This window comes from Coloeus monedula (assembly GCF_965178545.1).
Source record: "Coloeus monedula genome assembly, chromosome: 5".
Classification (NCBI taxonomy): Eukaryota; Metazoa; Chordata; class Aves; order Passeriformes; family Corvidae; genus Coloeus; species Coloeus monedula.
Genome location: NC_138785.1, coordinates 62,806,735 through 62,833,646, shown reverse-complemented (window position 1 = coordinate 62,833,646; position 26,912 = coordinate 62,806,735). Strand labels below are relative to the sequence as shown.

The 26,912-nt window shown below is 37.7% G+C and overlaps 1 protein-coding gene across 1 annotated transcript in view; it reads left to right on the top strand.

Moving 5' to 3' along the window:
• EVC2 (EvC ciliary complex subunit 2) overlaps positions 1-26,912 on the top strand; it is a 69,753-nt gene that overhangs the window by 21,936 nt on the left and 20,905 nt on the right. Inside the window, exons 8-14 of the mRNA XM_082282634.1 lie at positions 1,889-2,023; positions 3,481-3,632; positions 12,947-13,271; positions 15,961-16,200; positions 18,280-18,455; positions 24,694-24,853; positions 26,131-26,595. Coding sequence (XP_082138760.1) covers positions 1,889-2,023; positions 3,481-3,632; positions 12,947-13,271; positions 15,961-16,200; positions 18,280-18,455; positions 24,694-24,853; positions 26,131-26,595 — 1,653 coding nt within the window. The remainder of the gene's footprint in view (positions 1-1,888; positions 2,024-3,480; positions 3,633-12,946; positions 13,272-15,960; positions 16,201-18,279; positions 18,456-24,693; positions 24,854-26,130; positions 26,596-26,912) is intronic.

Here is a 26,912-nt window from a genome sequence, read left to right as displayed (position 1 = left end):
TTGTAAATTTTTGAAAAATAAAGCGTAGAAATTATTTAACACATCATGTTTCACATGCGTAATATTTGACTTTGGGCTGTGGCCAAGCATAAGGTGTTTTGGAATGAAATCAGTTTGTGCAAGGAAATAGGATTAGCTGGAGAAGGTGTGATATATTGTATTTCATCCATATTGTCAGCTCTCCATCTCAGATTTATTTATTAAAAGTAATTATTTAAGCCTGTTCATAGGTATGTTAAAGCAAATACACATATGTGACTAAGTGGGTTGTAAATGTTGACTTTGGGAATGACAAGCAAAGAATTAATTATGTAGTCATGGCAGTGTAATGCTACATTGGTCCCATCAGCTTTCTCAAGGTTTGCTTGCACGCTTAGATACTATGCTGTTCTTTAAAGTTTTACAAACCCTGTGGATTTCTCTTCTGTGCCACTGGAAGAAAGTGCTTAGTTGCCTGGAACAAGGTACTTTTGTGGATTATGAAAAAAATGTAGGTGCTGCTTATCTGACTGTCTGTGCCAGGTGTCTTCCCACAGCATTTCAGGGCCTGTGAGTACTTTGTGCCTCTGCCCTTGGCTGGCAGAGTTTGATGCTGAATTGGATACTAGTGAAAATGGAAGTTCTCCCATCTAAACATGTGGCATGGGATAGGTGATAATAATTCCTTTGATCTTATTGTGACGAGGCTTGCTTCCCTCAGCATCCTGCAAAGCAGTGGGAGCACATCAGTTCTTGAAAGAAACTTGGCCCTGTAATGCCTCTTCCCATTATTGGGATGGCTTCCATTGAGAAGCTGAACCTGTGAGACAGCAAAGTCTGACATCATGCAGTTCCTTTCAGTTAGAGATGTGACAGATTATCAATGTACAAAAACATATCAGAGAAAGCAAAACTAGGCAGTAAAGGATAAAATTCCGCTGTTCAGTTGCAATAAACTATTTTCAGATTTTGGGCCATGTTTGAGTATTGCTTCCTGTGCAGAATTACCATTGACTCCATGGAATGCTGTCATATTTCTGCTCCAAGAGAAGACCAAAGCTAGCTTGCAAGCAGCGTGTTAATTATTTACAGTTCCTAGCTCCAGGAGAGTGATTAGTTTGTGGTGAAACATTATACTAATAGCTGTGCAATGTTTTTCATTGAAAGATCTCATAGAACTAAACAAACACTGAATTAACTTTTGCAACATAGAGCATGAAGTAAAAATTAATTTTTAATGCAATTCAATTTAAAGATTAAGTTAAGAGCTAAAGTGAAAGGCCCACAAAGTTCTTACGTGGCTCGTGCTTCCACTGGTTCATATCTGGTTTGTGCCACTCTTTTCTGATTCAGGCTAATGCGTGAACTGCAAGGCTGCACGCAGATTGAGTGGCTTTGTGATTGGGTCAGTTGCATGTTTATTCTGAAATCATATTGATACTTTTTCCCTATGGTGTTTACTCAGTTTCATTGAATCAAGAAATGGCCATTGATTAAAGTAGCCAACATCTGACTGAGTTTCCAGAGCCTATGAGCATCAAATGCCATCAATTTCAATGAGACTTCTTAGAAGAGTCTGGCAACTTTGGAAAATAGGCTGTTAAGAACAGGACATCCAAAAGTCACTGCAAAAAAATTCAGTGGAGTTCTGTTTCTTGGAATTACACAGGAATTTGGACTAGGTGAACATAGCAAACTGTGCTGACTTGGGAACGTATTGAAAATACACACTTGTTTGAAAATATTCATCAAGATGTAGTAATAACAATGCTGAGAAATCCTGAAGTCATGTGAAGCCATTTAAAAATAATTTACTGTTTGCTTAGTCACAATCTTTGAAGTACAGTTATGATCTGATCTTTATATATATTTAAAATATCATTTTAATTAAATGATCTTTTAATTTCAGATTTTATACAGCCATGGCATCAGTGCTTCAGGGTTCTTCATTGCTTTTTTCGTTTCCCTTGTGTTGACATGTGCTGTTTTTTTCATCATTTACCAAACCCAAATATTAAAATGGAGTTTCTGTAGTAAAAACCAGGTGAGTTGTACTGTCTGTGAGGGTAAGTTATTTAATTTTTTTCACTGATTATATGTGATGATATAACTTGCTAACTAAGATTGTCTGAAGAGTTTTTGAAGATGAATAAAAAGCCACCAAGTGATGGATTTGGCTCGCAGGTAATGTAACCTCTACAGCCTCTAATCTTTAGTGGAATCAGATTTAGAGGTGAGTGTAAGAATGATACCCTGATCAAAACAACTGCTGTCAGTACCTAGATGTTGACTCTAGATCAGAGGGAGATTACCCTTTACCTGTTAGTTGCTTTCCATATTCTTCTCTTCCTCCCCTCTGTCCCTCAGAATCAGAAGCAGGATGTCTCTGGGTTATAAGCAATTTCCAGGGGAGTAGACAACTTACCTTGAGTACAGCAACTTGGGTGAATTTTTTTTTCTGATTATCAGGAATAAGGATTTGAATTTTGGTCTTAGTTTATTCAATGTACATTAATATCTTCAGTGATTAAGCAAAACAGATGCGATTGGGGATGAGCATTTTTGTTGTTCTGTGCCAGTTTGAGGAAAGTATTTCAGTACATACTGGACCAGAGAAAGAAAATACAGAAGCTGATAAATATTAATCAAGTTGGTGCAATTCCAGCCTTTCCTTCTATTAATTATTTTTGTATTTATGTAAAGCAGAACAACTTCATTGGGAGGGATCTAGACATCTTAGTCAGAATATTACATTGATTGGACCAGTCCTAGGAGAGTTGTGCTGAGAGGTTTGAATCCCTTGTCTGCCCAAAGGGAGCTGGATCTCTCATCTCCCTGGACTGACTGGAGTAGCTCACAAACCACTTGGCAGCCTTTCTGTGGGTAAAAATTACACCACCAATAACTTTTATTTATTTTAGGTCTGAAGAATTAATCTCTTGAAATGAAAAGGACGTGACATACCTTTTTACCAAAGCAACTGTGATAATGAAGTAGTAAAAAAGGTCCATCTTGGTCTAGCATCAAATATTTAGAGTGGGATTTTTGCACAATATTATTAGCCCTCAGTCTCAAAGTCTCTGTGAACTGAGTCACTTCCAGCATGCACAGGATTAGTTTTTCCATGTTGTTCACTTGATAATCCTGTAGTTTTGCCATATGTAATTTGTAAACCACAGAAATTTTTATTAAAAATTACCTAGGAAGTTTGAAGTGGAAGATAACTTCCTAGATGACTTTCACAAGTGTTCTGTGTTCTCCATTTCTTCATCTGTATTCCAGATCAGTTATATACTAAAAAAGATCAGTCTGAAATAAAAGTAATATATTTGATTTCAGATACATATCTGAATTGCACAACCTCTTTATACTCTTTCCAGCTCTACAGTTTGATGATAAATAGAAATCTTCTCACCCAAAGTTAAACTGCAGATCAGACACTCATTATACATTTTTTTAATAATCTAAAGTTTTCTACTTCTTCTTTCTTTTTTTTTTAAGGAGATACAGCTTGAACACAACCAAAATCACAAACTGGAGCATTCTCAATTTAATTCAGGGGATCTGTTTAGTGAAGATGTAATTTTGAATGACCAAATCATTGATATTCTGTCCTTTGAAGAACCTGGGAACATGCTTCAGGCTTTAGAAGAGTAAGAATTCACTGCTGTTACATCACATTTATTATTTTTATCATCAGCCAAACCTTTGAATATGTTTTGAGTATCTGCTCTTCATTGTTTTTTTAATAGTGTCTGTTTACACATGTTACTGCACTACCTTAGGTTTTTGACCTGTTTTAAACAATCATCTATGGGAACAGAAAGCCATCATATTTCATACTGATTCACTTATAGAAGTCACAACTCCATCTAGGCCTTAGACATGCAAGTTTTCCAATCCAAATAAACACCTTGCTTTGTCTTTCTGTGGTTCACTAGGTGAAGGGAAACTTCTCGGTGTGCAAGAAAATACTGAAACACAGTATTCTACTATTGCTTAACACATTAAGCTGTCAAAAGCATGGCTTTTGTCCTAGGAAGAGAGCCCCTGCTGAGTGCCTGCATTACTGTTCAGCAGTGTATCTTGAAAACACTTGGATCAGAGTCTGAGGTGTGACAGTCTGTAGTGCTGCCAGAAAGATCCATGTACCTGTGATTGGTGGGACTGCTTGGTAGAGCACAGAAACACTCCTGATACTGTTGAAAGGCCTTTTGATAGAAACATGCCACTGTTAAAGGTCATCTGTTCTTCAGCCGAATTTTGTAAAAAGGTCTGATGTGAGGATGAGCAGATGTTGTTTATGCAGTCTTACCATTACCTCCTGGTAAGTGAAATTAAAGGCAGTGTTATGCAACTATAAAATCTCTGGAAGCTGGAAAGTTACAGGGTTGAATTTTCTTTCTTAAAGGGTAACTAACAGCAGTATTATTTTCTGCCTTTCCCTGATAATTGGGAACTTACCTCTGTAAATTGAACATTGGTTCTTGATTTTATAACTGTATAGCAACTCAGGCTTTGAGAAGACTTATCCTGAAAATCATTTTGTGAATATTAAGAACAGGATCAAACATTTTTTTAAATTTGCTTTAGTATTAATTTATTTCAGGGATAGTTAGTATCTAGCTAGGTTGAAAAAAATTGCTGCACTATTTTCAGATACATTACGGATTAGAAAGGCAAATATTCTTGCAAACCTTTGGAAAGGTTTATTTTTATAACAGGTTTATTTCTAAACCTATAAAACAGGATTTGTGTCTTAGTTTGAATATGTGTCCAAGGGCTAAAGTTTTTAAATGTTTTCAGGAAGTTAGTGCACATGTCTCTTGCTTCCTTTTCTTTCCTCAGTTTCTATTTTCTTTATCACTAAAGAGATAGAGTGTTGCAGTAAATAAAGTAGATGCCCATGAGTCAACACTCACTAACCTGCTCCACCTTCTAAGATGTCTTTCCCTTTTTCCAGGATTAGGATAGTAGATAGACCACAAAGGTATTCAGAGTTACAGTGATTCCTGATGATTGAAAGGGTGATAGGTATGTTCAGCCAAACAACATCATCTTGCTTGTATGCTAGCTTCGTAATTCCTTCTGCATGTTTTGGTGCAGGTATGTTTCATTTTTGTCTACATGACACACATACAAGCTTGCCAGCATAATTGATAACATCCTTTTCATTCCACTGTCATGGTTGGAATCATTCTGGTCTTTCAGATACAAACAAGAAAAATAACTCTGAAAAGTAAGAGCCACATGTTTTTTCTTCTTTGCAACATAAATCTGTGTTGTGTTTTAAGAAGTGACAGTGCCAAATCATTTAGGAGATACATCAGGAGCATGTGTTCAATATTTATGGACAGGGTCAGCTTTGGAGTGTAGACAGTTTGCAGTGTCAGGAGGATTGTCTAGAGAACAAAACATACTTATAATGTTTCATAAGGAAGCTTCTTGGTTACTCATTTTGTGAATTTTTTCTTAGTAAGTCATATACTTGATGTGAATTATGCAGCAAAATAGCTTGACTTTTATTCTCTGTAGGTTCCTTGCTGTGTATATTACTGAATATTGGATTCTGGGCAATGAATACTAATGAGGGGAAGCTGTATGATTTGAATATTTGACATGCACACTAGAAGATCATGTTCCAAAATGTTGTGGGTGTCTTTTTCCATATGTCTAGAGGAGAATATGAAGAGAGCTGAGCAATTTGGGTTTGTGTCCAATGTGATGGAACTTGACCATACTCATAGTCTCAAAAGATAAAGATCTGTTAAAGGGAACTTAATTTCTTTAAATGGCTTTTCACTACTACACCTTTTCTTTTTAATCTTCATTTTGTACAGGTATGCTTCCTTGAGTTTGTCAAAGCTCTAGCTGAGTTTGAGCCTGCTTGCTGATACACAATACATACTGCCAATTATTTTGGTAAATGAGTTAAGTAATAAGTGTACATTGCAGCTGATTTTTTTCCTGTGGTAGAGGACACTGAGGCCAATGTACTAGAGAACAGGATCAAACTGTCTCCAAAAAGCCTTGACAGGAAAATGAAAACAATTTACCACAATTTTAGAAATTCACTTTTTCTTCCTAAATGTAAATTTCTTGCAGTACATGTCAGTTGGATTTGCTGTGGAGCAAATGTTCTTTTTTTTAAACCCTGAATTCAAATGGAAAGTAAGAATCATAGAATGTTAAGGGGTTGGAAGGGACCATAGAGATCCTCTAGTCCCAACCCTCCCTGCCGTAAGCAGGGACATCTCCCACCAGACCAGGTTGCTTAAGGCCTTATCCAGCCTGGCTTTGAACACTACCAGGGATGGGGTATAAATGATCATGTTGTCATAGCACATAGACTAGAGTATTTCTACACGGAAAATGGTGAGAAATAGTTACATTGTTAGTACAAAATAAAATATGAGGAGCTAAATTTCTGGTTTTCATAACTTGGAAAGAGTGTCATTAAAATTTTGGAATTTTTGAAGGGACAGCCTATTCTGTACTCTCTTTTTGTGAAATGTGTACAATGCAGGAATATAACTGTAAATAATAATCACATTGTTGTAAGATGCAGTGAATGCTCATGGTATGAACTTCAAACCCTGTATTTGTAGTTCTGTGTTATGAATGCTGCTAGAAGCTTGACAAGTGTGTAAACTATACTTTTTTTTCATCAGAGTTCAAATGCTTAGTATATGATAGGAGCCTGTAAGAGTAAGGAGCTGAAGAAAACAAGTAATTTGAAATTAATGAATACGTATCTTTTTTCATCTTAAAAATGTCACTTTTCTTTGATGTTGGCTGACCCTGAAGTGTTTAGAATTATAAGGGTCATTTCTGCTGTCTACGTGGAACAATTTATCCAGAAGAGAGTCTCCTTTTGAGAGTTGTGCTGTTCTTGATACTTTATTCCATATAATTTTGAAAGAAGATTGATATCTCCTACCATTTCTGTCATCTGAATGCTCTTCCTGCCTGGATAGATCAGAAGAATTGGAGCAGATCATAGCAGAGTTGGAAGCTCCTCAGGCATTAATGCATAATGCATGTAGCAATAATATTTATGATTTTGTTAGTATCCAGGCTGAAGTTGGTGCTTTTGAAATTGGTGGTGAAATGTGTGCAGAATTGGAGTCTTTTATACACTCTTTTTGCACGGTCACTTTTCTGAGCAAAAGAGTGAAATAACCATTTTCTGAACTCTGTTGCAACAGCAGTATTGTAGGTAGATGTAGTTTTAAAATTGATTTTCTGAAGATCGCTGATTTGTCATATTTCTTATTTTGTGCAAGCAATGCAGAGGTTCTCAGTCTCTTAAATGCTGGATTTTTAAAATGTTTTCTAAATAGATAATTGCAAGTATTGAAATACCTTTACTCTTTATATTGCTGTGGAAAGTTAAAAGAATTTGACAGGTGAAACAGGTCTGGTGCTTAGAATTTCTAGCAGGTTTTCATGAATCTTTGTTTTCTGAAGAGCTTCTGCTCTCTCAGCTCAATCTATCTTTTTTAGTTTTTAATTTAATTATTATTTCTTGGCTGTATATCAGGAATCCTATTTTTGGTTTTGCCAGCATTCTGACTTCTGGAAAGCTAAACTTAACCTGTGACTCATCCGTGTGAAAGCATCCTTAGATAATCCTCATGTACCTTTCTTAGCAATTTCATTTACTGATGTGATGTCTTGTATTCTCTGTGGGCTCCTGCATGAGCTGTGCTGAGTTCACGCTTGGCTGTGTAAGTGTCACAGGACTGATGGATGAACTTCCCCAGTTCAGAGCTGGCTGCAGGCCACTACAGCTGCTGGTGTATCACAGAGCATTTCAGACCTGTGCAAAAGCAGCCTGGTAGTGGGCAGGGACCAAGGAAAGGCAACACACCCCACTCTGGCACAAGAGGGCTGAAGAATTTGGGCTTGGGCAGTCAGTAACTGTTGGTGCGTGTTCAGACCTCATGCCATTGCCTCTACTTCTAGTCTAGTACTGTTTGAATCTCCTGCAAAGGTTTGTGCTTTGTTGTGCTGCAGCTGTGTAAATCCCTGCCCTGAAGTGTTTAGTCTCTGTTGAGACTGGACCCAGCAGGAGAGCATGGAATGCAAAGGAAGGAAAAAAGGAGGGAGGTGTTGAAGGGAGGAAGGTATGGGGCTGCACAGAGGGTCCACATTGACATGGTACTTTAAAAAAACACCAACAAAACACAACAACAAACTAAACAGACAAAAAAACAGAAGAAACAACACACTTACTGATAATGTATTTCTAACCTCTCAATAAATGGGTGATTTGTGAAATAAACCACATCAGCAGCTTTTGAAGATCTCTAATGCTCATTATACTTGAATTGGCTTTCTTTTCTTACTGTGACTAAAGGCAGCACTGCAGGAACTGGTTTCTTTGTGATTCTTCTGGTCTGACTCTTTCTCCATCTTCACTCCAGACTCTGAAGTGTGATAAGGCAACACAGACCATAATGCTGGATTTTGTCCGCCGGTTTCCTTTCTCACTGCAGCTTGTCCCATCATCACTGTGCCTGTGGGTACAGGACGTGTGCTGCTCTGGCTGTAATAGTGGGTGCCACTGAGCTGGGGTGTTTGTCTGTCCTTCCCTCTTTGCATTCCCCTCTCCATCAGGAGTTGGTGCAGCTGCTGTGCCTTGGGCCTCTGAGTCACTGCTGAAGTGGGAACAAAAGTGTCCACAAATGGCTCTAAATTACTTAATTACATGCTTTTCAGGAGCATTGTGTATTTGAAGCATTACTTTTACAGAAACAGCTATGATGGAGCTCCAGTCTCCTCTGGATACTTTTTTAACATGTGTTGTCTTACTAATTGTCTTTCTTTGGCAGATGAGAGATGAGCCTTCTGGGAATGACAGGCTTTTGTGTTTTGATGGGAAAATGTCACTGAAGGGAAATTTGCTTAATGCTTCTCTCCCTTTTAGACTTCAGGAAGTTGTGTCACAGTAGTTTCTTATCTTTATAAACTCAGAATTAGTTTTAAAAATGTGTTTGAAAGCCATTAGTTATTTTTAGGACTGTTAAATTCAGCAGCTATTAGTTCTCCTGTTCAAAAATTCTCTCTGTGGGCCTGTAAGTTGAATAATAAGACTTAGAGACACAATTACTTGGTAGTTAATGAGAGGTTTCCTTTTTTTGTAGTGTGTTGTGTTTTGGTTTGGTTTTTTTTAAATGAACTGTAGTTGCTTTCCTGACCCCAGCTGCTGTCCTGTATTCTTTCATTAGGTCTGTGGAGGACATCAGTTGCTCAGGCACTTTCTCTGCCTCTCTGTGTTTGGCATCTGGGATTTTCCCCTTCCAGATCTCTCTGACAGATTTTAAAATCCTCTTTTCTCTTCAAGTGAGTGAGAAAGCTATACACTTGCTGTTTGAAGTTTCATTTTCTGTGTGTCTGTTCACCTTTCCTTCCCCCACCCTTTTGTGCCACCTGCCTTCTGTACTGTCCTCATCCCTTCTCAGCATCCTTTGTCCAACAAAAGCTTTCATCTTTTTCATCAATAGGTTGCCATCAGCTACCTGTGCTTCATCAGCTTTCATGTTTCTGTGATGCTGAATATGCTCACGGAGTGGGGCAAGACCTTTTAAACATCAATTGCTGTAACAAGCAGAGTGCAGAGCATTTAAAGCAAATTATTAAATGTACCTTGGCTTGAGGAGACACAGAGTGTCAAGCTAGAATTTTTTTCCGTATGTGTCGTGAAACATTTAATCTGGTTGATTGTAAACATTGTTTTTCTGATGGACTTGAATGAAACCAAATGAAAGCATTTGGTTTATTATATGTACAGGATTCCTGTGTTTTAGTGACTATTGGTGTGATGCAGCATGCTCGGGGTGCTCTCAACCTCTCTGTTTTGAGTAAAGAGCTTGAAGCAAGGTTTCTGATGTGTGTGATGAGCTTGTCTCACTTCTGCTGGCTGCTGTGTGAAGATCATGAAGCAGAAGTAGAGCACATCACATGGAAGGGAGCTTTCAAGTTTTTACAGACACAACCTTTCTTCAGCTGCCACTGACAAAACATCGTGGTGTGGCTGCTGTCTTCGAAGATGTGACGTGGGAGAGCTGTGGCTTGTAACTCTTCTTTCTGTGCTGTACTTTTCTCTATGCTGTTTTCCGTGGTTTGTTGGAACAGTTCATAGACTTCTCTTTCATTGCCTTCCTCAGTAATGTGCTGTCAGGGAAATGAAAAGTATGAGTTGCAGGTTGAATACACCTGAGGTCTTATGAGCCTCATGATTCACTTGCTGACACACCAGCATCAGGTGATTATTATTATTGCTCCTCCTGCATTTTGCATCATGCAGAGTTACTGGGGTACTGTAGTTCTCCTTGAGGGTGAAAAAGAGCATGGAAGTCTTGATCTAAATGAAATCAGGTTGAGTCTATAATGACTTGCAGTAAATAGGAAGAAGTGACGTGGGAAGACTGAGGGAAAGATAATAGGAAATGTTCTGAAGGTGTTTTATTTTGGTTTTCATTCTTGGGATCACTGTTGAAGAAGAGTGATTTTTTTTGAAGCATGCTTTAAAAAAACCCTGAATTTGTGATAAGGAATAAATTATGTGTTACGATCTATGTATCAATGTGGTAGAGCTGTGAAGTGTCACTTTCCAGGGAGAGAGATGAGGAGTTCAGTCTTTCACATCTGAGTAAGGAAGTGTTAGTAGGTGCTGGGGCGATCATCTATCACTGCATGCTTGAAGAACAGAAAAATAACAACTAAGGAACTTGTCATTCTGGCAAACAATGAGAGTTGGTAGTTGTAACAAATAAAATTCAAGCTGAGGATGAGGTTACCATTTTTTAGAGAAATTACCTAGTGGAAGAATTTATTAAAATGCTTAGTTCTTTGTTAGGGGATGCTTGAAAACTGGGATGTTTCTCACAAAAGACAGATATGCTTCAATTAAATCAGAACTGATGAACTTAAAGTAAAACAGAAAAATAAATCTGGTGGCTTGGATTTTACAGGCTAATAATGAATTGGTGAATCTATGAAGGGAAGCCTCCTACCACTACTTCACAGTCATTAGAGAAACGTTATAGCATAAAGCTCCCATTCTCTGAATCCTTGTTTTTGTTTAAGTTCAAACAATTCTTTTTTTCAAGTTGTCACAAATGAGTTGGTAATAGCTGGGTGTGTCAGCAGAAGTTGTAGGACTATAAACAAAATGAGAAAACACACATCTGTATCTGCTGTGTTGCTTCAGCATCCTGTTACCTTGATCCTGCCATCATCTGCCCTCTGTCTTGGAGCAAGAAGGACTCTCCCAAAGGAGAGGGAGTAGATCAGTGCCCTGGGGCACTTTACTGTGGGTGTAGGTGAATGTTACCCAAGACAGCTGTGTACCTCCAGCTGCAGTGTCCATCTGTAGACAGGACAGAGAAGCTGGATGGTTGTGTTGTCTTGGGGATATTAGAGCAAATATTAGAGTACAGGAATCTTCATATTTCTGTGAGGAATGTTTCAGGCACATGGTACTTCAATGCAGGAATTTATGTTCCTGTATATGAGGAAGAGGGGATAAAATGGAGGAGGTTTAGTAGCTGCAACCAAGTAGCCAGCCCTGCAGCAGATCACCAAGATGAGGATGGCCATCACCTGTGTGTTTCTGTGGTTTTGAGAGAATGCAACAGAAAATAAGTCTGTGGTAGATGATTACATTTTAAAGGTGGTCTCCCAAAAACTTCCAATATTTGAGTCATTGTAAGAAAACAATTCCATCCCATCAATTTCTAGATGGGGAGAATACATATCTTGTGTTATCAGGGGAGAAGTGATGATATGTCAGTGGTTTACTTTTAGTTAAACTTTACTTGCTTATGTAAGGAAAAGAAAGTTTGACAAAAACAACATTTGCATGCCTTCATTTATATGATTCTGAATGCAGTATCATTCTACTCTCTTGCAAGTCTTACCAAGATCTTTGCTATGGAATTGAAATTTATTCTAAGATTTTTCTGTGGAAAAATTTGATCAATAATTTAGCCTAAGCAAAAAATTGAATGTGTTTAAGCTCCTGAAAATATGTTTTGTAGGTCACAAAGAAATTCATGTATGCATGGTCAACACACAGAAGAATACAGTGTTGTGTATTCATGTAATTTGACATGCAGGAGCAAAACTCACCTAATTTTCCAGCGTTAAATTGAATTCTGGTGTAGAATTTAGAGTAGTTACATTGTATATTAAATTAGAATAATTATAATTCAAATTTAACTCTAAACATAAATGGGAATGTATTTATACACAACATGACATATATTGCATTTTCTAAAAGCTCTTGTATTTCCATCTGGTTTTAATCTCTTTTCTAGAACTCTGTTAATGTTCATGAGTGACAGATACGCGCTGTTTTATTTCATTTGTATCAGCACATAGTTGAAACTGTCCCCTCTTCCCTTTAGAGAAGGGAGTACACCAGCCAAGAATATGAAACAGCGATGTATCAATCTAGATGGGTCAGTGAGTTTAGAACTATTTTACAAAGTCAGTAAAATTTATAGTCTATTCAGGTGCCCATTTGATCTGCCATCAGGTGCAGAGATCAAATCCCAACAGAGATAGTGGAGCTTTTTGGGTTTTTTTTGCGGGGGGGGGTGGGGGAGAAGGGGGGTGTCAGACATTTCTGTTGGCTTATATCTAAGGGAATGTTTTGAGTATTAGTAAAGAAAAGATTTTTCTTCTTCTGTCTGGAATGGAAATATAGACATACTTCATTAAACTTGCTGTAGTAGAAGTTGACTTACTCTGCTGTTCAATGAATGATTACTGTCATGATTTATAAACTCATATGCTGTGATATTCTGGCAGTTCTCTGACTGTCATTTCATTACCCAGTATTGAGTGAATCTGGATACAATCTAGAGACTGAATGCTCTAGATACAAGGTTCTTATATTCTGGTAGAAATTTCCCATAATCTGCGATTTCTAACAGTCTTGATTACCTTTGTACAGTCTGGAGGTTGCCAGCCTGACACGGGCAGATGCTGATCTGGAGGCCTGTCGAACACAGATCTGTAAAGAAGTGATTGCTATGATGCTGAAGAACATGGCCTTAAACCACAGCCTCTTTCCTCATGTGGAGAAGAAGATAAGTTCCGTTTTCAAAAAGCGGTTTCTTGCAATGGAGAAAGAGATTCAAGAGGAGTACGAAAGGAAGATGGTGGCTTTAACAGCTGAATGTCATCTGGAAACTAGGAAGACAATGGAGGCTCAATGCCAAAAAGCAAAAGCTGCAAATGGAGAGGCTGAGGAACTAATGAAGAAAATTAATGAAAAGGTAAGTCTGGTTTTAAATCAAGATGTTTTGCATCATATGTAGTTTTATGGAGATGGTTTCTCTATGACTAGAGCAGCTTAGTTACCCTGTTAGAAGAGTAAAGATGAAGATCTACAATTAAATATGTTCAAAAATTCAGATGTCATAATTAGGGTAGTTGTAATTAAGAAATTGGGTTTAACATCACCAGAAAACAAATTTTTCTCAAGGGAATCTGTGACAGCTGAAAACAAAGCGTTGTCATTACCCTGTTTTTCTTTACAATCACTTACACTGTTGCAAAGTGGTGTGTTTTTATTTCCTGTATTTTACTGCAGCACTTTCTGAGATTTCAGCCTCTGTGTGAAGTATTTTGCACATTCAGAGCATAACAAACTCCCTGCATCATAAACCTTACAGTCTAGGTAAAAAGCTTCCAATATTTATGTTCTTTTTTTGAAGAAAATTAGAATATAAGGACAACCAAAGACTGATTTCTCTCTGAAATCAGAACAATCCATATTTTAGACAGAGCGAGGAGTGGACTTCTCTTGGAAATAGCTTCTGGATAATAAATAAATAACTGAAGTCTGAGCATGATTCCGTACAAGTTCAGAGTGAAAATTGAAAACTTATGTGTATCACTTTCATTCAGAGATCTCTGAATGGATAAGTTTCATTGCCCAGGATTTCATAGGTAGTTACTAGCTGGAAATACAGCCTGGGTCACCAGGCCAATATCCCATGTACAAAGTTATGTTCCAGTCTTCCATGTTTTTTTTCAAGTATATTGAATGTTTACAATAAAACTGATTTTCCCCCACCCTTTTTCTTTATTACTGTTTTTAACAACTTCCTATGGTTTGGAAGGATTCTGGTAAGTTTTGAATATTTCATCTCTGTAAGCTTAAAATGCCGAAATGCCCAAGTTGATGTTTCATGTTTGTCTGTTAAGAGGGTGACTTGGTGGGAACAAATAGTGCAGTTTATTACTTACTAGTGGGGCTTTGCTTCTGGACCACAAGTGGTATTTGCATATTGCATACCCATAATTGTTAAGGTCTTTTATGAAAATTCATGATTAAACTTTTGACACAAGAAGTTTTTTTTGCTGAGTGTGACCCATTAAAGGTACTCCAGTATGCTGAGGCTCTCAGGAAAAAGCTTTGTTTTATCAGGCTGTTGTGTAGTGAAAATCAGGCACAAGGCTAGTGGGCAAGTAGAATTTCTTTGATGTTTCCAGGTGAATTTTAAATTGTGACTCTGTGTAGCTTTCCATACCTGTAGGGTATGCATATCCTGAACTAGAGGTGCTACAAACGTAAGAGATGGGAAGGAAGAAACATTTGTGGATGCCTTCTTAAGGATGAGGTGAACTGTACTCTGCAGAAGAGTTTTTCTTTCTGTTGGATACAGAAGGAGCCTGTACCTCACTGAGATGTCCTGCCTTTGCAGAGAGAGGGACCTGACTGAAACTCAGTGTGTGATCTCACACTAAATGCAAAGTGGCTTTGCTTTGTAAGAAAGGCATTGGTGTTGGTTCAGTCTGATTTGTACTGAAAATCCTGAATGCTAGGAGTCAAGTAAACAATTAAGGTCAGTCCAGTACTTGTCCTGGTCCATTTTCCATATCCTATCAACTTCCTGTTCACTTTTCTGTCTCTAGAAGGACCTGGGTTTGTACTTGCCACAGCATGTGGTCCAGAAGGACATTCTGGAGCATGAGGTTTGGGTCACACCTGTGCTCCTGGGCAGCAGGTGTACTGACACCCAAGAGATGGCAGTGGAACCCAGCTGGAGCAATAACTTACTCCCCTTCTCAGCCAAAATGTAGAATTTATATTCTTTGCCTTTTTGATTAATTATTTGCTGCCTGCAATGTGTCTCTTGGGAATGAGAAGTGACGTGCAGAGGGCAGTTCTTCTCAAGATAATTGGTATGAAATTTAGAGCAAGACTGGCATAGTGACTGTTAGGTAGCTCTGCTAGCATAAGAAGCATTCTTTGCTCTGTGGGACATGTATGTTTTGATTCTATAATGACTTTATGCCATCTGAGATTAAAACTATGAATATGTAAGTCTTACTAGAGAACTAAGAGAAAATATTTCTGGCAAAGAAGCTTTTAAAGTAATTGCCATTTAATTCTACGCCATGGTTGTAAATGTAAATCTAAAATGATGCTCTTGGATTAATTTGTAGAAACTGATAGTTAAAGTAGGTCACCAATAATAAAAAACTTTCCGAGATTTTTAGTAGAGTGGAGGAGGTTTTTTTATATTTATATTTAATTTATATTGTTTTTAAAAATATATTTATTATTATTTCATTGGTATGCCTTATGAGTCTGTTTAATTTTAATAGGATTTCAGGATTGATGAAACCTAAAAAATTAATTTCACATATAGTCTTTGTGTTGAATTTCATGCTCATTTATATAATTTATCTTATATAAGTCTTGTGAATTCTAAAAGGACTTCATTATGCTTTGGAAGTAGTATCTGTATGAGAGACTGGCAGCTGTACAACCCTGCCATCCAGACAGGTGAAAACTATGGGAAGTGTACACTTATTCAATATTAGCCTTCATTTAAACCTGAAATGACAGTAACTAAAGTATTTGTAAAATATATATGAGCTAGTAGCACTGGTACTTTAAAGTATGTTGAATTCTGAAAATCACTTCTGTTGTATTTATTTCCTTCTTTGCAGCCTGCTGTAGAATACAGAAGTCTTCTGGACAGACTTCACAGACTGGAGCAGGACTGCCTGAAGAGATTCCTTTTCGTAAAGCAGGAGGAATATTTTGCAAAGGCTTATAGAGAGCTGGCTGTTACCCAAAGAAAGGAACTCCATACTATCTTTTTTACACAGATAACAAATGCCACTTTAAAGGGAGAACTGAAGTTGGAAACAGCTAAAACATTAGTGGAAGGTTACTCTAAAATACAGGTAATAGGATGATATCTCCATTCCTAACCTAAAGACAAAATAAAAACCTGCAGTAACTTCTGAGAAATGTTTCAGGATAAATGTTATCACTTTCATAACTAACTTTCTTAGAAAGCATTTTAAAAATTATAATGCCTTTATTAGCACATCTAGACATCTACACAACTGTATTTTTGTACCGGTTTGGACAAATTTAGAAATATATCCTCTGAGAGAAGGCAGGTTACAGCCATCCCTCCCCCACCAGGTTCAGGAAAAAAATAAATTTTCCTTGAAGGAAAGTGAAGGAGATAAAAACTATTCATTTAACAAATACACAGGAAAAGGATAATGATGCTAAATAATAAAACCTCTTGCTCTGCTGAGGGAAACCTGGGAAAATTTCAGAGTCCTTCCATAGATATCTCTCTCCCCCTCCTTGGAGCTGGGATGGGGTGGTGGACCCACCTCCAGGGCCAAGGCCTTGGTGGAAATTCCTCCCAATGTATTCTGATGTTGAAACCGTCCAGCAGAGGAAAAAAAAAGAAAAAACAAAGTCCCAGGAAAAACAAAAGTTCAACTCTCCCTCTCTCTCCAGAGAAAGAAAAAGAAGCTGAAAAACTGGCCGAAAGCAAGCCAGCTGCCTTCCTCACTCTCGCTCTGCTGCTGCAGCTGAAAAAAAGTCTCTATCTCTGTGTGACCTTGAACAAGCTGCGAACTGCTTTGAAGAAGTTTTGCTCAGGTTTCCCTTCCCCCTCTCAGGCTCAGTTTAAAGGCACAGAAAGGCACAAAATTAATTTCTGGACATGGGGCAGCGATATGGGATACACATCATAAAGTCACCCCGAGACAGTATTGAGGTATATGCACATGTTCAAAACTCCCTAGGCATGAAGTGCTCTTCTATACTTCAGAAGATGTACTGAGCCCCCCATTCCAAATATGCTGATTTTTGAAATTGTGTTGTGTCTGAAGTACTATGATTTTGTACTTAGAGGGATTGAGTTTCTCTAAGTTGTGTGATCCAGGGATGGTGATGAAGAGTATGTTCAGGATTTCAGTTTTGCTTTCAGTTACATTTTTAAACCTCTTGCAGTAGAATAGCTTAAATTGTTTCCTCATGGGGTTTTGTTTGTCTGTGTGTTTGTTTTTACCTCCATTTGTGTTGAAAGTTAGTACTCTAGATTGCAAAAGATCTGGGAACTGTTGTTCTGGCTGCTTCTTGAGGAAGAGTATGATTGTTGTGGACCTGCAGGTGAAGGCTAAAAAGCAACATCTGGAAAGTAGGTGTCAGAACATGTAAGGCTCACTCCTTCACTGATGAACAACCTCATATACAGAAGCTATACATTGGCCACTGTCAGTGGGAGATGCAGCAAGCACTTGTGCGGAAGATAGTTAAGCAGCCAGGTCAAAGAGGCAGAGCAAGTGAAAAAGGTTTTGACTATGTTTTGGCTGCTCAGACATGGGTCTTGTAACTATCAGACCTTGTCTTGGCTATTTATGCTACAGAACATTGTGTGCATAACTCTGGTCTCTGCCAGTCTGTAGGTATCTAAACCCTTCCTGTTCCCCACTGTTAGAAGGAGGAGCTTCTAAGCCAGCCTGTGGGCAGTGGGCTTGGCTTTCCCTATGCTGTACTCAACATACGTGGAAGAGCTGGCTTTAAAATTGGCTTTGAAGTCAATTTAGACACCTTTGAAAATGTTACCCTTTGCTTATGTAATCATACAGTACATCGTAAAGAACAGTTCTGCTTATGCCGGTAGGGTTGCATGTGTATGTAATTGTGAATACCTGAGCAAATGACCTGTTAACTCAGGGCACACAGGACGTGCACTAACTATCAGGAAAATACACACAGTATTGAGGTAATCAGGCCAAAAGCTCACCACATTATTTATTTTGTTTTGTTAAAATAACCAAGATCATTTGATGTGGTCATTAGAGTTAAGTTGATACATACTTACTGTTTTACACTTGTAAGCATTTTTCAGCTTTGTCCTGCTAATGAAATCTGGTCTGATATTCATAGGTGTTAGCCAGAATTAACATTACATCTAATCAAATGTTCACATTTGTTCACGTTCTTTCCTGTAGGGTGACATTGAAGAGCTAATGGATTTTTTGCAAGCTTGTAAGAAATATCATCTGAATAAAAGATTTTCTTACAGAGAATATCTTATAAGTAAGATACAGTCAAGGTGTTCTCATGTCTCTGCTCTTATAAATGCCGCAGCAGCCCAGATATCAAGTCTCATTAATAAGACGGAAAGGTAAATATCTCAATTGTTTTCTTGTCAGCCATTTGACTATGTTATCTCACAGGCAACAGACTTTTCAAAAGCCTTTTTTTCTGTGTTACCTAGCAGGAGAGTTGCATTAAAATGTTATCTGTTAGTTAATTCTAAGAAAATATTTTGTAACTGATTGGCTTTGTTAGTTAAATCCCAGCAGACGCTGAGGTTTTGTTATCTGTATCCGCTTTGTACAGGACAGAGATGAGTTGCTGGAAACGTATGTAGTACTTGTTTGTAATTCTGATTTCACTGGGAACCAGACTCATATAAGATTCTCAATGTCTTTATACATCCATTATTTGTGTAAATAGTCATCCGTCGTGTGAAAACTCATACCAGAGTCCATTGCAATGTGTACCAGTTAAGACCATTTGTCTACGTTCATTATGCATGAATATCTGGATTTAACAGAAAAGAACAATTTTGATTCACTTGTGATTGAATATGTTTGAGGAGCTGGATGTACAGTTTCTCTTTTCAAGCTGAAAATCATGAATATTTTCTAAAAAAAGTAGATCAATTTTTATAAATAATGTAGCTGCAGAGGATTTTGACTAGCCAAGAATACACCTGTTGCAGGGAATTAAAAAGTAAAGGTCAAGGCAAGTAAAAAGTAGACCTGGAAATGGACTGCTGTAACACCTGTTATAATACATGTAATTTATTTGGGATATCTATACCAGACCCTGGCTGATTGAGTACTCTGTGATAGGATACTCAGAATCAAGGTGGAGAGGTAGAAATGGTGACTTAGCAGACACACAGAGACGTAGTTATTTAAAATTGCATGGCTATGAGGAGCACTGAGAAAGACATCATGCTGCTATCAGAGAACTGTGTTAGTTCAGCATATGGAGAGATTACTGAGGAGCCTGCCAGGGCAGCAGAATACGTCAGTGGACAGGAAAACGTGTACAGGAAGACAAACTAGTATTGCTACTGTTGGTCCTGTGCATGCAGCTTTATTTGTATATTTGAGGTGTCAGTCATTGATGTCAGTCTGACAATATGTGAAATGTGCATTAAGAGAACAAGATGAACATTGATCTTTATGGTGTGTTTTTTCTTTCATAATGTTAAATTGATTTAAATGTAATTTAACATTAGGAAGCAGGAAGTCTGTTAAAAGCTACCAAAGATTGCATCTGTTGATGTGACAAAATAGTTTATCTGGGTTTTTTTGTAACTTTTCCTTGCTTTTCTTTTTGATTGTGCTGTGTGCTGCCTCACTGGAATCATACCCTAAGTTTAGCTTGAATCACCCTGAGTTTAGCTTCGAGATTCATTGGTTGGAGAGAGCTTCTTCCAGTAGGCTTGCACTGCTTTGCTAAGGTCTACGACTGTGTGGCTCAAAGACAAACGTGTCCTGGAATAGGAAATATAATTCAGACACGTCTTTCACAGAGAGTTTCCTTCCATCAGTTCATTCCTCTTTTTGGAACTGTATTATGAGAAGGTCTGAGATGTTTTCACAGATGATGTAGTTATGTGAAAAGCCTTTGTGAGAACCTCACTGTGTGACCATTGCAGTGAACAACTGGGACTTCTCAAGCTGGAAAAAGTGGTTTCACCCATTGCTTAATTCCTGTTGTTTCACCTAACAGTCACAAAACAAATCAACTATAAAACAGAGAGGAAAGGCACAGTATTAGTTAATCCAAGACCTCTGGGATCTCATCCCCAAAAAATGTGTTAAAAACCTTCCAAAACCCCCCAAACTACTCAGAAACTTCCAGAAGCAGCAAGCATTATTACCAAGATGAAAAAATAATTTTTCTACCACTCTCCTATTAAACTTTCAGATTATGCAGTGGTTGGTTGTCTGTGGACAAAGGATATGTGTCAATAGTTGGAGATACCATTTGTAGAGAGACAATCCCATTTGGCTTCCTGGGCCTAGAACTAGTTATTTTCTTGTAACTTCCCACACCTGCTGCAGCAGTATTTCCTCTCAGACAAATGTTGGCCAAACTCTTATAATTCATTCTTTAGGTGTTGTGATTATAAAACTCCAGAATGTAGTATTTCAGTTTGCTAGTGTTTTATTTTCACCAGGCAAACTGAAATATCCCAGTATAACTCATGAAAAATTCATAATTATGTAACATAGGCTTGTATTTCAGTTTCTAATTAGAAAGTGATTTTGGGAATGTTTACAAATTAGAGCATTAAAATTTGAGCAGCAAGAGAAGTCTGGTCTGAATGACTAGTACTTTAAATTTGTGTCCATAGTATCCTTGTTTTTCACTTTGTCATTGAATCTGCTTGTCTAAATATAGATAGGGGTCTGTCTTAATCTATTTTGTCCAGCTTTATAATAGAGTGCCTTTAACTTACTGTTATAAATGGAATTTTAAAATGCAGAACTTTGCATGGAGAAGAGAGAAAAGATAGATGCAGTGATAAGCCAGGAGATAGATACTGAGGGGAGAAATATTTTAAAAATGGAGCTTAATAGTATGTTTAAAATTTATCAGATAGCAAGGCTATTTCAAATTAACAAGAAAAGGATTCTGTGTGGCCAGAAATGAATGTTATAAAAAGAAAAATAAACCCAAACCAATTCTAGGGAGGGCTGTGAACATTTTAAATGAAATAGAGCAGCCAGAGTTTTCAAGTTGGGTTTTCTAAATACAGCATTTAAATAAAATGTGCCATTTGTCAGTACTAGTTTTTGATTACTCAGTGGCTTTCAAAAATCAAGCCTGGACTTCAGTGCCAAAAGGCAGGAAAGAAGATTTTGAAATATAATCTGTAATCCTGGATCTGAGGGATGTCTACATAGGCTCTTTATGATTTTTCTTGAAGAATAGTGGGCAAAAGGGCAGTACTTGAGGCAGTGTTTATCCTGGGTTGTTCTTGCTATCAACAGAGGTGCAGGGTTCTTGATGTTTTTAAACTATGGCATCTGTAACATGTTGTGTTACTCTTTTGCCAGTATCTTCTTGTTCACAAGAAATTTGCTTTTTCTTCAGTCTCTTAAAAATTGAATCCAGTTCTTGTGACTCACTAGGTAAAAACAATTCTTTATAAATTTCTCTCAAAATTTAAATTTTTGTAAAACCTAAAGAATTTCCTGTGTATTGTGTTTGTAAAGTGGTCAAAAGACTCTCAAAAGATTGAAACAAGCACACTGTGCTGGTCTTGTTCTTCTCAATAATCACCATTTATATGGACCTTGTCCATAGAAAGTGGTTTTCCAGTGGTGTCTTGGCTGGGCATTTCTGCAAGTCGGTGTTGGAAAGTGAATGTCTCAAGCAGCAATGCATCAGTATGAAGTTTTCTAATAATCTCTTAAAACCTTTTCTGCTTGTAGTGCTCTGCTATGTAGGGAGGGCACTTATTGCTCTGAATTTTTATTATTATTACATGAATTCTGATCTGGGTACTGGCAAGATGCCACTTCAGCAGGTGAAATCCTGATGTGGCCTGAGTAGCACGGGCAGAGTCATGCAAGTTCTCTCTGTGTAGTTTCTGTATAGTGATGTGATTCAGCCTCCATGTACATTCAGGCCTGTACAACTTTTCTGCTTCATATCTATCTCCCTTTTGCTTTAGTGATGCTCCCATGCCTTCTCTAGCTTTCATGAAGCAATTTTCCTTTGCTGGGGTCCAGCATCCCTTCTCTGTAACATCAACTACAAAGTCCTACTTTTTACTTTCATGCCCTCAACTCTGTATTTGCTCCTTAATTGGTTGGCTTTCGTTCATTACAGAGAAGTCAAGATCTCTCTCTGGCTGACCTGTGATACTGCTGCTGTTGGCTACACACTGCACCTCTGTACCTTCCTTGGTGCTCACTGCCTTTGGGAGGATCTCCCTTTAAACATCCGTGTCATTACCACAGTATTGTCCTTCATTAAAATTCTCGTTGTTCAAAGACATGTGCCTGTACATTTCTTCAGTGATTAAATGTCTGGTATGCTGATACCAGGCAGTTTATCATACAGTCTATACTGTCTTAGTACCTTTCTCTTCTCCTTTTGTTTTGCATTTCTGTTCAGAGTCCTTTGAGACCAGGACATATTTTATTCCTAATACTATAATTGTTTTTATATTGTATTTATATTAAACAAGAAATGAAGATGTCTTGCCAGGGTTGAGCCTTTCAGGAATTACCATAACGCTGATTAATATAAGTTGGCACATAAACTGACATAGGCTTCTGTGGTGGGATACTGCATCACCTACAGTTTTAGCTGTGGATGTACTCTAAGTAAAGATGATCTCTAAGTAAATCAAATCAAATCAACGGAAATAATGTAGACCTTTTTTTTTAATCCTAAAAATAGGTAGCTATATATCATCTTCCAATCATTCTATGTTGCGTCACTTTCTTTAAACTTTCATTTGCTGTGTGGTTCCAGCACATCTGTCTTTTTCTATTGCAGACTCTTTTCACTGCTCTGGACAGGGATTTTAATTGGATGCAGCAAGCCTGGGTTTATTTCCTCAGTACAAGAAAGGATTAAGGTGTTAAATATAATATCTCGGTTATTATCTTTACTCACTTTCTCACCATAATTAATTACCTTTATTCACATATCTTTTGCCTTGGGTTCAGTCAAAAAGGAGGGGCAGGACTTAAAAGTTACCAAATATGGGCTAGAAACTTGGTGCTGTTGGGGAGTTTTTTGACATAACACTGAATTTTAACATTGATTAGTTTCAAGGCAGAAATTACTTGGCCAAGAATGACGCTTGGTGGATTACTCTCAATATACTGAGAGGTAGTTTAATCCTCTTTGCAGATTAAAGAAATGCAGTAGATAGACTTTGAAAAAGCTCTGCAAAAGGAGGATCTCTTTTATTGACATAACTGTGATAAAGCACATCTCAGTTTCTATCCAGCACATGCATTATATAGGGGATGATGTTTCATGGCTTGCACAGATAGTTGTGGATGTTTGAGATGGAGAGGTGTGAATTACGGGATCTGGCCAACATGGTTACTGTGCTGTGACTGCAAACAAGCTAATATGGTAATCTTCTGCTTTATTTTAGCTCTTATTTTGAGGATTTTGATTGGAATTAAGTTGTCACAGTATCAATAAATCTTAATAAACCAAAATGAGATTCTCCTTTCTGGAGAAGGGCTTGCTTACCATATTTAACTGCTACTTTAATTTAGGAATTGGGCCAGGTATCACATTGTAATGGAACCTTGAAAGCCCTGGATTCATCTGAGTCCCAGCTCTGTGGGTAATGTTCATGTCTTTGAGAAAAGGGGGACTGCATAAGTAAACTAGAAGGTATCTGGATAACATCCAGGTTCAGGTCAGGAATTGGAGTTTTCAATTTGAAGTTTCATGTTGACCTTTTCAACACCACATTTTTAAGTCCACTGTGTTTAATATAACTCACAAATGTCCAACAGCCTGGTCTGAATTAAGATGTTCTTTTATTCTTCTTTTGAATAAGAAAGATTTGGGGAACTTGTAGTGTAAATGTAATAGCAGGTAAGTTCTGAAATTCAATATAAATTTGTGGCAAGGGAGATCTTTTTAACTGTTGCCAGGGCTCTTTAGATCTTGTTTTCCCTTTGACATGAAATTGTGTAGCAACAGGAGGTAGACCATAGTCTTGAACTTCCATTTGAGAGCACCATGGGCTTATGACCAGCAATTTGCTGTTTCTGATAACTGAAGTTTGCTATTGTTTTGAAATTTTTATAATTCTTCTGGTATAAATTTACTAGGCAGTCTGAATATAAATATTTTGTAGATATGATTGCTTTGTCTATTAAAAATAATTTTTTGTTCTTTTTACTTGATTACATACTTTAAAGAGAATTTTTTTTTAATGACAAGGAGTTGTAAAAGACATATAAAATTGCATTCCAGGGACATTAAATGGAAAAATAAAATATGCATAATATATAAGGTTTTAAATGTCTCATTTGAATATCACTTATGTTACAAACTGATATGTAATTGGTTTTCCACTTGCCCTTCCTTCCTTCCTTCCATCCTTCCATCCTTCTTCCTGTTTCTTTTTCATACACCTTCACAAACTGCCTCAGTTCTGTGCTCATCTCTGAGATTGTCCTTCTATTATCCCCTTCCTTGTTTGATTCTCCCAGGCGTCACTGCTAAAGAAACTAAGATCATTCTGTGTGTCTATTTTGCTGAGCCTTTTTATGGTACTAATTGCCTCAGATACCCTTTCGCACTTAAGAATTTCGGATAACAGGCTTCAAACACTGTTATTACAGAGCAGGTCATCTACCTGAAAGTCATTTGGGAATGCTGCTGGACCGAGCCGAAACTGAAATTAATTTTGTTAAACAGAAATTTGATCATGATTTAAAACAAGAAAAGCAGAAGCTTTGCCAGAAACTCATTACCAAGCGAAGGCGGGAAATGCTGCAAACGGTAATTATTTTCAGTGTATTTATTTTCAAAGGGCTTATCATAAATTAGAAATTGAATTAATTGAAGAATAAAATGTAGTTCTTACAACAGGGGTCAACACTGCCAGGAGCATGGTTGAAAATAAGTGTCAGTTGGTTTTAGCTGTGTACCACCATGTTCTGTATTAGTCATGCAGTAATTTATAGCTTTTCTTTTAGAAAAACCTGCAAGAAATAACTTAACTTCAACTTAGCTGGAGAAATTTCTAAAGCCCTTCTGCTTAGTGTACCATGTCCAAGGGGGTCATGACAAGTCTCTGTAACATGCAGACAGGCAAAAGCCAGCACAGGTTCAGGAGTTGGTGAGGGAGATGGCTCAGGTGACAGTCACCATTTTCTGTGGGTTTCCTGGCTATGTGTGACCTGAGTGAACTTCAACAGCACAGTTAAAATTCAGCTACAAACCAAAACTATGTAAAAGATGCTCTGCCTATGGTTGCTTGTGGTAGAACTCATGTCACCTCATCTCAGCCATCTAAAAATCAAAGGTAACTCTAAAAGATACAAGTCATGTCATAATGTAAGATGACCTGCAGGTGTTCTGAAAGGGAGTTGTCATCCAAAGGTATACTTCAAAGTTACATTTCTGTGCCTAAAAGATGTAGAAAAAACTATCTTGGATTATGTGGTAGTTCTTTAAGATGACCCAAGTTAGGTGAGGTTGAGCTTATCTTTTGCAGGATGTGTTTCAGTGCTTTGTGCTCTTTAACAGATACCAGTGTGAGCATAGACAGCAGGCCTGGTAATAGTGATGTCATTTGTTATGTTTATTCTCTGTGTAGGTAGCTTTGGTTTAACTTTCCAATGAAATTGCAAGATGGGGAAAATAAAAAATAACCCCAAACTTATTTTTTCCCTCATTTTTAAAAATTCTTTTCCTTCTTTGCTGTTTGATCCAGATTGACTTCTGGAATGCTGCCAGATCACTGAAGTTCAGCTAGCTAAGATTATATCAAACCACATGATCATGCATGTGTTTAGGTGTTAGCTCTTCTATCTAGCAACAGTCCATATTATCACAGCCTTTGTATCTAACAATAGTCTGAGTTATCTCCTAGGTGCTCATAAAGCCAATCTGTTGAGGGCTAGGTAAGCCTCTGGACACTGAAAAGCAGTTTCAAGAACGTGGAAAAGCAAAAGCATGAAATTTTGTATTGCTATGAAATCCATACTTAAGGAGCTGGAATTCGAGATGTTCCTTTTTCTTAACTTTGTTCCTCCTTTTGGTAAATGAATCAGCAGAAAGAGCATCAGAAGGAGCAGCTGTCACTTGGAGACCCCTTCAAAACTACTAATGAGATCTCTCACTACCTGAGACACTGGAAAAATCTTCTAAGTGATCACGCCATTGAATTTGAAGAACTTACTGAAAAGCTTGACAATGAGGCCAGCGAAGAGCTGAAAGAGCTTCTATTTAACGTAACGGAGAAAGCCATTGAAGAGCTTAAACGTGTTCAGTGTGGAGCGTTTGTGCAAGAACTAGTCAAGCTCAGTGTGCCAAAATTGTTCCTGCTAGAAGCTGTGGAGGAGCACAAAAAAGAGATGGTTGTTAAACGTGGACAGCTTGAAAGGGAGGAACATGAAAAGAGCGTGGCTGCTGAAGAGCTGCTTCAGCTCACCAGGCAGAAGCTAAGCCAAGAGCTGGAAACAGGCATTTCAGAACAAAAAAAAGCCAGGAGCTGGGAACAGTCAATATTCATGCAAGTATCTTTCTGCACTTTTTTCTTAGTTACTATTGCAAATAGAAGAGAATTAGGAGTTTTCACACCTGTCCAGTTGTAATTCCTAGTGATCAGTTCTCTGCTGGGCACTTAGAAATTGCTATTTTTTTTCCAAGTGCTCAACCCATGTGGCACCAGTGGGTGAGCACTGCAGTGGAAATCCCTGGAAACACAGTCTTGAAGCTAAAAACGTGGAATGAAGGCTTTATATTTCCATTCATTCCATGGGAGGTATCCCTTACACATCTTTCATTGTTATTCATTGTCTGTTTTTCGAGGTCCCACACTTTGGAAATGCCA